Genomic DNA, 11,316 nt, shown 5'->3' with positions numbered 1-11,316 from the left:
TGGCCCAGAGGAAGGGATCTCTATATGAAGGGCTCAAGCTGAGCTAAAGAGCACACTAACTCATCAAAACACAGATGAGTACACAACTGAAACCAGAATGCAGTTGGCAACAGTGCACTGAGTCTGAATTATTTCTGGCATGTTTGTGAACATTTGTGATGCACGGCTGCTGTTAGAACCAGTGAAGATCCAGGATGCTCTGTCACGTTTATCTTGATCATCTTTACTTCCGCCAAGGAGGTTATGTTTTCGGTCGCGTTGGTTTGTCAGCAGGATTACTCCAAAAGTTATGGACAGATTTCGACAAAATTTTGTGGAGTGGTTGGAAATTACAAGAGGAAGAAGTGATTAAATTTTGGCGGTGTTTCGAATCACGATCTGGATCCAGCAATTTTTTTAAGGTTTCTTCACTATTGCGGGATAGGGGGATATTGTTGTCTGGGAAAGATGAAAGATTATTTCACAGTATTTAGATACACGTATTACAGCATCAGTGACCCTATGGCCTTGGCGGAGGTTTGCACTCTGAGTGTTTCTAGTTCAGAATTAAACAGGATAAAGTGGCTTCATTAGCTCTGTGTTCAGATGCTGCTGAACATGAGAAATGAAGCAATTATCAGATATTAGAATCTTGTGTGAATATAATTAAAGTGACAATGATTGCTTTTGGAGACCATCATGATTGACTTGCTTCCTTTTATTCACTCCTTTTTGTGTAAATAACACGAGCTAATTGTAAATTATTTTAAATAAATTCTGATTTAATTGCTCATCTTGCCCAGAGGCTCCAGTCCCTCATATCACCAAAAGTATTTAAAGAAACTTAATGACATGAAACGAGTAAAACTAAAAGGGTCATCTTCTATATTTTATTAGTACATTGACAGCAAGTATAGAAGAAGATAAAAGGTCCAAAGCAGCATGCTTGTGAAGTCTAACTGCTCAAAGTACGTCAGCAATATGGCGCACAGACACAGCACTGCTTCATGTTAAAACACACACAGATGAGGCAGAAGGAGGAAGTGTTGCTGCCTTTCTTCCTTCCTTTCTGTCATGTCCTGATCTGTGTGGTGTGCCTTGTTGCTGTAAGAAGCTCGAGTAATAGAAGAAACAGAGAAAAGAGACAGTGAGGAACGATGATTGCAGTCCTTGTGTTTTTGATGCTGGAGCTTCAGTTTACCGGTAAGGATGCATTTAAAAGATAACAGAAATATACAGAAAGTTCTTCCTTCAAATGTTTCTTCATAACAAACTTTCTTTAGCAACTTTCATCAAACATGGAATATAGTGCACCAAAAGATGAGGACCAATTTTTTTTTCCCCAAACTTATGTCTGGAAGTTATCTGCACTCTAACATGTAATATTTATTTCTGTCACATCCTCAGGAACACAGGGTGCAGTGAGTTTTTGGCCCTTAGCTGTCAGAGATGGAGATGAAGTCACTTTGCCTTGTTCAAATAAATGTAACAGGACCACCTGGAGCTTCACTGGTTCAATTGTGCTGTTTCAGCATGAGCAGAAAAAAGCCACCTCAGACAGAGTGAGTCTGAATGCAAACTGTTCTCTGGTTATACACAAAGTCACGGCTGAGGATGCTGGTCATTACGCCTGCAGAGAAGATTCCACAGACAGATATCCAGGTCACGTTCTTGAGATTACTCTGTCTGTTGCTGTCAGTGAGTATTTACACCTCCAGTACCTTTTGAGTTCAAATTGTTTTGTTATACTTCATTAGAAAAAAAATAAATATATTACAACAATTATGATCACAAAGTTAACGATTGTCGTTCTGTTCTGATTCTTTTTCACCAGTGACTGAAGAGAAGTATGGAGATAGTGTGATGTTACACTGCTCTGTGTCAACTCCTGTAAACTGTGATCAAGTCACAGTGACATGGTTCCACAGGAGCATAGACATCTTCAAAGATCCATTTATAGAAACATCACAGTTTGGGTGCTCTGCTATTGTGACCATTCTGAATTTTACCTACAGCAACATATCAAGTTATGACTTCATGTGTTATGTTGTAACATATCAAGGCAGAGGGGAGCTTTTTACCTTCAGCCCTCATTTATCAGGTACGTAACCAGAGTTTTATGGATTTTAAAATCATTTTAAATTAATGTAACTAATTACCTAAAATATTGATTTCATCAGTCTGAAGCTTTAACTGTGTATGCGCTGTTAAGAACATGCAGACTGTTTCCTAATGAACAGTTGATCTTTCTTCTTTTGTGCAGATGAAAAAACAAATACATCATCTGAAAACAACACAAACACAGGTATGACCACAACAGAGTCTGCCATGAAGGATGGTTTTAGGGTTGTTCTGTTAGTAAACACATGAATGTGCAGCAGAAACCACTGAAACTGATATCAACACAATTTTGGTCTTTCAACAATTTTATTTAAAATTTACATCATAACAGACGACACACTCAACTAGTTACCGAGCAGCTGGGTTAGTTGGTTTGTTGTTCAGAGGCTGCAGAAACAGGAACCATCATGTGTGGATGTGGTTACATTAAAGATAAGAATGAAATGCTGCAAAAGTTGCAGTATGAAATGTATAACTTCAGATTATATTTACACATCAGTGAATTAATATTCTTTCCCATGCCAAAGAAAAGTAGCAAAACTGATGTATTTGATTTAAGAACTTGTTTACACATAAACAATAATAAAGGTCACAGTTGAAGATGCCAGTGTTTACACCTGCAGAGTGACTGATGACAAAGGGAGATCAACATTTTATGTTAGTATTTTTCTTTATGTTAGTGAGTATTCACACCTTAACGATTGTCTTTTTCTGTTCATCAGTGAGTGAACAGCAGAATGGAGGCAGTGTGACTTTAAGCAGCTCTGTGTCGCCTCCTGATGAGTGTGAACAAGAGAAAATGAAGTGGATTCATAAAAGCACAGGTATCAATAGAGATCACACATTTATAAAAACATCAGTCTCTGTGCTCTGCTACTGTGACCATTCTGAATCTTACAGTAACACATCAAGTTATTACTTCATGAACGACACGCTCACAGCTTTTTATTGAGCAGATGGTGGTTTTGTCATGAGGACGCAGAAACAGGAACATTTTATCATCACTAACAGCAAATTAAGGCTGTGGTTACATTAAAGATAAGAAAGAAATGTTGCAACAGTTGCAGTGTGAAATGTATAACTTCAGATCATATTTAGCCAGATTTAATATTCATTCACATGCCAAAGAAAAGTGACCGTCACCTCTTACAGTCTAATAAGTAACACAGGTTTGGAATCACTGTAAATGCTGCTGAAAAGCCACTCCTGCAGTCATCCATATTAAACAGAACAGGAAACTCATTTTAAAATGATTTTTTTTCATGTTTTCATTCTTTTCCCAGCCTGGTGGAGGTTCATCATTGTGGCTGTGGTTTTGGCAGCACTCATAACAGTTGTTGTGATCGTCACCATCTGGACCAAAGACAGTGAGAATATTCACATGTAAACAAGGTTAGACAAACCTGGATTCTGGTTTTAGAAGCTAAACTTGAATCTTTCTTGTTTTTTAGGGGAAAAGACACAAAGAGATGAAAACATGGTGAGTCTGTTAAACAGAACAGGAACATAACTGTGAATAATACATTTGTAAATCAACCTTTCCCAGAAAAAACAAGCATGTTTCTTCATACATGAGTTTTAGAGCCAGCTTCTGTCATGGAGGACTCTCTGGAATGTGCACCTTCTCATGGACTCACGGACAAATATGCTGAAGTTTTAAATGTATTCATTATTCATGTTCATTTGAGCTTGATTACATGTTTTGTTCTTTGCTTTGGCTGGAATTGTGCACCAAATTGGCATAAAGTCATGTCATGCATGTTAGTGTCATTTTTTTAGTTACTTTGTGCTAAATGAAGTGCAATGGATGACCCAAGATAAGAATTATATTGTTACTGGAAAATGTGAATCTCTCAGGTGATTCAAGCATGTCATTTGACAGGTGTTTAATGAGGAAGATGGTGGAGCAGTGAAGAATGAAAGTGTCCAGTCTACTGATGAAGTCTGATCAACAGTCAGTGATAAGAACGTGAACATCAGCGTGCTGTATATCTGCATAAGTAATTAACCTGCTGTCCCTCAAAGTATTGTTACAAAATGTAATGGTTATTACACAAAACCATCCACACACTTAAAATAGGTTTGGATATGTAATAAAAGGCCTTTATTTAGTGGGCTAGAGGCATTCATCAGTGTCTTTTTAAGTCTTCACATCCATAGCTCCTGAAACCCTTCTGTAGACACTTCAACATCTGTAAAAATCAGTATAAGTCAGTCCTGAGTTAAACAGTTTTTCAGCTGCAAAAGCTTGAACTTTTATGACTTTTCTGTAAGAAGTAATTTAAAGAGAATCAAACTTTGGCTTGTCACAAAGTTTGAGAATCCAATGTGTGCTTAAATGAGCTTTAGTCTTATATTTGTCTTTGAGTCTTTGAACATAAAATAAATGCTTCACATTTATTTTGTGGTTTTGAATCTTCCGTCCTGGCTTGATGTTTCCATTCTTAAACTTTGGTGTGTTTTGAATCCGGTCACTCACCCTTTTCACCTTTTTAGAGCCAAAGTTTAATAAATGCTAATCCTTAAATACAAACACAGAGGGAGTGCAAGGAGATGAATTAAGAAGAAATGCTTAGTGTATAATGGGAACCCTCCCTGCAGCCTCGGCCTATTGCAGCGTAACTAATGGAGGGTTCAGGGTCAGTTGATCCAGGCCTAAATATAAGCTTTATCAAAAGGAAAGTTTTGAGCCAAATCTTAAGAGTAAAGAGTGTTTGTCTCCTGAATCCACACTGGATGCTTGTTTCATAGTAGGGCTACCTGAAAGCTGAACGCTCTGCTTTGCATTCTACTTTTGAAAACTCTGGAAACCACAAATAAGCCTGCAGTCTGATGGCAGTGTGCTCTGTTAGGGCCTGATTAAAATGTTGGATGGCTATTCGGGGAGCATTTAAGTTCATCTGATAATAAATTATCAGCATCACTCTGTGACAGGATGTTTATTGTTTTAGTGATATTGCACAAATGGATGGAGGCAGTCCAACACATTTGTTTAATGTGCACGCTGAAGAGGACATTACTACAAGATTCCTCACAGTGTTAATGGAGGTCAGTTAGACACCATGTTTCTAAGATTTTAGGACTGAGTGCAATAACCTCAGTTTATCTGAATTTAGAAGCAGGAAATTAGTTTTTTTCCTTTGGGTCCTTTCTTTTGGCAACAGCAGAAATGAAAAAATCCTTTTTACGGGAAGAAGCCTAAAGCAGAGCCAGGCTTAGGGACGAGCAGTCATCTGGTCTCTAAAACAGGTCGCTCTTGAGTAAGGCACTGAGTCTCAGTGGGACTACCTGTATAAATAAAGGTTAAATTAAAAAAATAAATCTTAAGAAATCCACACTGTTATTTTCCATATGGTGACTGTTATTCCAGAAGCCTGAGCTAATCTGGCAAATTCAAGATTAAATTAGCTTTGAATCTTAGTGGACTTAGTAAAAGTTAAGATAATGTAATCTGTAAATAATTTATCAATTGGTTCTACTTCATAGTTTATGATCCATCCATCCATCCATTCTCTTCCGCCTATCCGGGGCCGGGTCGCGGGGGCAGGAGCCTAAGCAAAGAAGCCCAGGCTTCCCTCTCCCCAGCCACCTCCTCCAGCTCATCTGGAGGGACCCCAAGGTGTTCCCAGGCCAGCCGAGAGATATAATCCCTCCAGCGTGTCCTGGGTCTACCACGGGGCCTCTTCCCGGTGGGACGTGCCCGGAACACCTCACCTAAGAGGCGGCCAGGAGGCATCCTAATCAGATGCCCGAGCCACCTCAACTGGCTCCTTTCGATGTGGAGGAGCAGCGGCTCTACTCTGAGCCCCTCCCGGATGGCCGCACTCCTCACCTTATCTCTAAGGGAGAGGCCAGCCACCCTTTGAAGGAAACTCATTTCTGCCGCTTGTATTCGCGATCTTATTCTTTCGGTCACTACCCAAAGCTCGTGACCATAGGTGAGGGTAGGAACGTAGATCGACCAGTAAATCGAGAGCTTCGCTTTTACACTAAGCTCTCTCTTCACCACGACAGACCGGTGCAGCGTCCGCATCACTGCAGAGGCAGCCCCGATCCGTCTGTCGATCTCCCGCTCCCTTCTCCCATCACTCGTGAACAAGACCCCGAGATACTTGAACTCCTCCACTTGGGGTAAGAACTCGTTCCTGAGCCGGAGAGAGCACTCCACCTTTTTCCGGCTGAGGACCATGGCCTCAGACTTAGAGGTGCTGATTCTCATACCGGCCGCTTCACACTCGGCTGCGAACCGTTCCGCTGCGAGCTGGAGGCCACCCCCTGATGAAGCCAACAGAACCGCATCATCTGCAAAAAGCAGAGATGAGACTCTGAGGCCACCAAGGAAGAAGCCTTCCGCCACCTGGCTACGCCTAGAAATTCTGTCCATAAAAATTATGAACAGAATCGGTGACAAAGGGCAACACCCACAGGAAACGAATCCGACTTATTACCGGCTATACGGACCAAGCTCTCACTGCGGTTGTACAAAGACTGAATGGCCCGCAACAACGGGCCAGACACCCCATACTCCCGCAGGACCTCCCAAAGGACACCTCGAGGGACACGGTCGAATGCCTTCTCCAAGTCCACAAAGCACATGTAGACTGGTTGGGCAAACTTCCACGCACACTCGAATATCCTTGAGAGGATAAAGAGTTGGTCCAGCGTTCCGCGACCAGGACGAAAACCGCATTGTTCCTCCTGGATCCGAGGTTCGACTAACGGACGGACCCTCCTTTCCAGCACCTTGGCATAGACCTTACCGGGGAGGCTGAGGAGTGTGATCCCCCGAAAGTTGGAGCACACCCTCCGGTCTCCCTTCTTAAAGATGGGGACCACCACCCCGGTCTGCCAATCCATTGGCACTGCCCCAGATCTCCACGCGATATTGCAGAGGCGTGTCAACCAAGACAGCCCTACAACATCCAGAGCCTTCAGGAACTCAGGGCGAATCTCGTCCACCCCAGGGGCCCTGCCACCAAGGAGTTGTTTAACTACCTCAGTGACCTCACCCCCAGTGATGGTCAAGTCATCTCCCTCGTCCCCAGACTCTGCTTCCACTACAGAAGGCGTGTCAGTGGGATTCAGGAGGTCCTCGAAGTATTCCTTCCACCGTCCGACTATAGCCTCAGTTGAAGTCAGCAGCACCCCACCCGCACTATAAACCGTGTGAGTGGAGCACTGCTTTCCCCTCCTGAGTCGCCTGACGGTTTGCCAGAATCACTTCGATGCCGTCCGAAAGTCTTTTTCCATAGCCTCACTGAACTCCTCCCACACCCGAGTTTTTGCTTCGGCCACTGACCGAGCTGCATTCCGCTTGGCCTGCCGATACCTGTCAGCTGCCTCCGGAGTCCCACAGGCTAACCAAGCCCGATAAGACTCTTTCTTCAGCTTGATGGCTCCCTTCACCTCTGGTGACCACCATCTGGTTCGGGGGTTACCACCACGACAGGCACCAACCACCTTGCAGCCACAGCTCTGAGCAGGAGCCTCAACAATGGAGGTGCGGAACATGGTCCATTCGGACTCAATGTCCTCAGCCTCCCTCGGAATGCTGTCGAAGTTCTGCCGGAGGTGGGAGTTGAAGATCTCCCGGACTGGGGCTTCTGCCAGGCGTTCCCAGCACACCCTCACAATACGTTTAGGTGCGCCAGGTCTGTCCAGCATCTTCCCCCGCCACCTGATCCAACTCACCACCAGGTGGTGATCAGTTGACAGCTCAGCTCCTCTCTTCACCCGAGTGTCCAGAACATACGGCCGCAGATCTGATGATACGATTACAAAATCGATCATCGACCTGCGACCTAGGGTGTCCTGGTGCCATGTGCACTTATGGACATCCTTGTGTTCGAACACGGTGTTTGTTATGGACAAACTGTGGTTTGCACAGAAGTCCAATAACAAAACACCATTCGGGTTCAGATCGGGCAGGCCGTTCCTCCCAATCACGCCCCTCCAGGTCTCACTGTCATTGCCCACGTGAGCGTTGAAGTCTCCCAGCAAGACTATGGAGTCCCCAGATGGAGCACCCTCCAGCACCCCGCCCAGCGACTCCAAAAAGGGTGGGTACTCTGAACTGTCATTCGGCGCATAAGCGCAAACAACAGTCAGGACCCGTTCCCCAGCCCGAAGGCGCAGGGAAACTACCCTCTTGTCCACCGGTGTGAACTCCGACGTACAGGCAGCAAGCCGGGGGGATACAAGAATACCCACCCCAGCTCGCCGCCTCTCACCGAGGGCAACTCCAGACTGGAACAGAGTCCAGCCCCTCTCCAGGAGACTGGTTCCAGAGCCCAGGCCATGCGTTGAGGTGAGCCCAACTATATCTAGCTGGTATCTCTCAACCTCACGCACTAGCTCAGGCTCCTTCCCCACCAGAGAGGTGACATTCCATGTCCCAATAGCCAGTTTCGATAGCCGGGGATCGGTCCGCCAGGGCCTCCGCCAGGGCCTCCGCCCTCGGCCACCGCCCGACACACACTGCACCCGACCCCTACGACACCTCCTGCGGGTGGTGGGCCTACAGGAGGGCGGGCCCATGTAACCTCTTCGGGCTGCGCCCGGCCGAACACCACGGGCTAATGCCCGGCCACCAGACGCTCTCCCTTAAGCTCCCTCCCCAGGCCTGGCTCCAGGGTGGGGCCCCGGTAACCCTATCCCGGGCAGGGTAAACTGTTCCCTCGTTGTTGCAAACATAGGGGTCTTCTGAACCGCTCTTTGTCTGGACCCTCACCCAGGACCAGTTTGCCATGGGAGACCCTACCAGGGGGACAAGCCCCCGGACAACATAGCTCCTGGGATCACTGGGGCACACAAACCCCTCCACCATGATAAGGTGGTGATTCATGGAGGAGTTTATGATTTCCAACATAAAATCTTATTTGCATGGTGCACAGTAACTGTGGTGGAAACTCGAGACTGTTTTAAGCACTATTTAAAAACACGAAGAGCTGCATTACTGGAAGTATTTATCTCAGCTAAAATCTTCACACATTCGTCTTCCTCTTCAAGGCATCAAACACATCACTGTGACCTCTGTCCCAGAAGACAGCACACAAAATCCTCTTACTTCACACTCTTATGTTGCTTCAAACTGCATTCAAAATGCTGACCTGAACTTTTTTGTTTGATAAGTTACTGTATTATTGTTCAACTAATTAATGTATCATTTTAGAGCGAACACAAATGACCTCTTTAAAAAAAAAAAAAAAAAAAAAAAATTACCTAAACAGAACATATCACTTTGAGGAAGTGACATCACCACAAATGATGTATGCATTTCTCTATAGGAAGAACTATTTTGGACACTGTAGCCATTAGTGTGTGACAAACAAGAAGAAAACTTAAGAAGCACGATGGCTGAATTCAGATGGATTCAAATGTTTTTTCTAAAGATACTAATGCTTCAATTATCAGGTAAGGAAACATGTTTATTTACAAGTCAGATTTCTAACATCTACTATATTAGCATTACTGTTATTGCATAATGTTAAGGGGCAGCTGTGACTCAGGAGAGCAGGTCTTTTACTGAATGTAAGGTCTGTAGCGTCTTCCCCGCTATCTTATCCTTTGGTAACATATGAACCCCAAATTATTCCTGCTGCAGCCAAGTGTGAGTGTGTGTGTGGAGTTAGTTAGAAAGAAGGTAAGACAAAGAAATGCATTATAATAAAATCACTTTTCCATTTAATCAGCTGTCAGTTAGGCCCACACAAGTCATAAAACTGCCATATGTAAAATTATTATAACCACATTCTAATATCTAATTTTTGTATATGTTTCTAATTTTCTCAGCAGCAGCAACTCAGTACTCTGATGTTGCTGTCAGAGTGGGACATGACGCCACTTTGACTTGTGGAAACGTGAAAAATGATCAGGACAGATGTGGCAGAACTACGTGGCTCTTCTCTGGTCCTGGTGACACAAGCGCGGTGACACAGTTCGAAGGTGGGAAATTTCAGGTTAAAAATAAGTCATACAGGCTGAGTGTCACGGCAAACTGTTCTCTGGTGATAAAGAAGGTCACGGGTGAGGATGTCGGACATTACGCCTGCAGAAAGTTCGACAAATCAGGACGAGACGAAGATCGAGAATCTGCAGCTTATCTGTCTGTTGTTAAGAGTGAGTGTTTCCATCATCACCATCAAAATACCTCATTTGAACATCATATTGTTGTCATAATCATAGTTCCTCTGAGCATGACCCTAATTTTCCACTTTTTTTTTTTTTTTTTTTTTCCCACCAGTGACTGAACATAATGAAGGCAACACAGTAACATTAACCTGCTCTGTGATATCACACCATGATTGCTCATACACAGTGAAGTGGCTGTATGAGGATAAAGCTGCTGATAAGGATAACAACTTGAAGACGTCACAGTCTGGCTGTTCAGCCAGCGTGACCTTCACAACTTCTCATAATTATCAATCCTTCAGTTGTCAAGTGAAAAATGAAAACGCGCAGGAGTTCATCTTCAGGATTCAACTGTCTGGTGTGAAAACAGGTGAGAATTTGTTCTTTTTGAGCTGCTCACAACAAATTTAACCTGTTTTAGTTTTTACTTAAAAAAATAACCACAAAATCCAAAAGAGATTCATAAAGATTAGATAATTATCACAGTCAAAATAATCCTATACTGACAGGAGAAAGATTGTTCAACATTATTGCTGTTTGTGTACTCCTGCCACTCTCTATGAAAATCATGATGAAGTCATTTTCCTGTTGAATAATCATCACTGATTGATTGATTGATTGCTGCTGTCTTTCCAAGAAAGTGTTGCTGCGATAAGTTCCGCAGAACAGCTTCTCTGACTTCCTTCACTGGTGTTATTAATATAAGAGAAGCAAAAAGGGAAGTCGCACTGATGTTGTCATAAAACCACAACTAAATGTTGGATTTTGACACATCCTGCTAAAAGTTAATGTTGAACTCTTTTAACCAAGTTGTTTGTTATAATAACATCACTCGAGTATTTATTATTTTAACAGTAGCAACCTAAGTAGTTACTTTAACTCAGAACAATGGTCTTTACTTGAACCTACAGATTCTGCAGCCAAACAGCTTCAAGAGTGAAAATATTAAAACCATGTCCACTGATACCAAGTTAACATCAGGCTACATTTAGGATGGAAAACATGAGGCAGATCAGAAAGTGGGGTTTTTTTGTGAGTCGTGGACAACTTTTGCATTTGCTGTTTGAAAGCGTCTGTAGTGGTGTC

At 43.5% G+C, this 11,316-nt stretch overlaps 1 protein-coding gene across 1 annotated transcript; it reads left to right on the top strand.

Moving 5' to 3' along the window:
* The first annotated feature begins 929 nt into the window (after positions 1–929).
* Positions 930–4,274, top strand: LOC115774831 (uncharacterized). The gene is made up of 8 exons (XM_030722260.1): positions 930–1,182; positions 1,387–1,677; positions 1,814–2,080; positions 2,243–2,284; positions 2,823–2,924; positions 3,384–3,467; positions 3,552–3,580; positions 3,983–4,274. The coding sequence occupies exons 1-8, from the start codon at positions 1,137–1,139 to the stop codon at positions 4,046–4,048; spliced, it is 927 nt and encodes a 308-aa protein (XP_030578120.1). The 5' UTR covers positions 930–1,136; the 3' UTR covers positions 4,049–4,274.
* Positions 4,275–11,316: the final 7,042 nt, after the last annotated feature.

This window comes from Archocentrus centrarchus, chromosome 24, assembly GCF_007364275.1.
Source record: "Archocentrus centrarchus isolate MPI-CPG fArcCen1 chromosome 24, fArcCen1, whole genome shotgun sequence".
NCBI classification, from domain to species: domain Eukaryota; kingdom Metazoa; phylum Chordata; class Actinopteri; order Cichliformes; family Cichlidae; genus Archocentrus; species Archocentrus centrarchus.
Note: the sequence above shows the minus strand (reverse complement) of the source record. Positions and strands in the feature narration are given on the sequence as shown.

What these genes read in the sequence shown, in the direction of transcription:
- LOC115774831 (XM_030722260.1), top strand. Translation starts at nt 1,137, where the DNA reads ATGATTGCAGTCCTTGTGTTTTTGATGCTGGAGCTTCAGTTTACCG. An exon ending in CACCATCTGGACCAAAGACA is followed by an intron (nt 3,468 to 3,551) that starts GTGAGAATATTC and finishes CTTGTTTTTTAG; the next exon opens with GGGAAAAGACACAAAGAGAT. An exon ending in CACAAAGAGATGAAAACATG is followed by an intron (nt 3,581 to 3,982) that starts GTGAGTCTGTTA and finishes GTCATTTGACAG; the next exon opens with GTGTTTAATGAGGAAGATGG.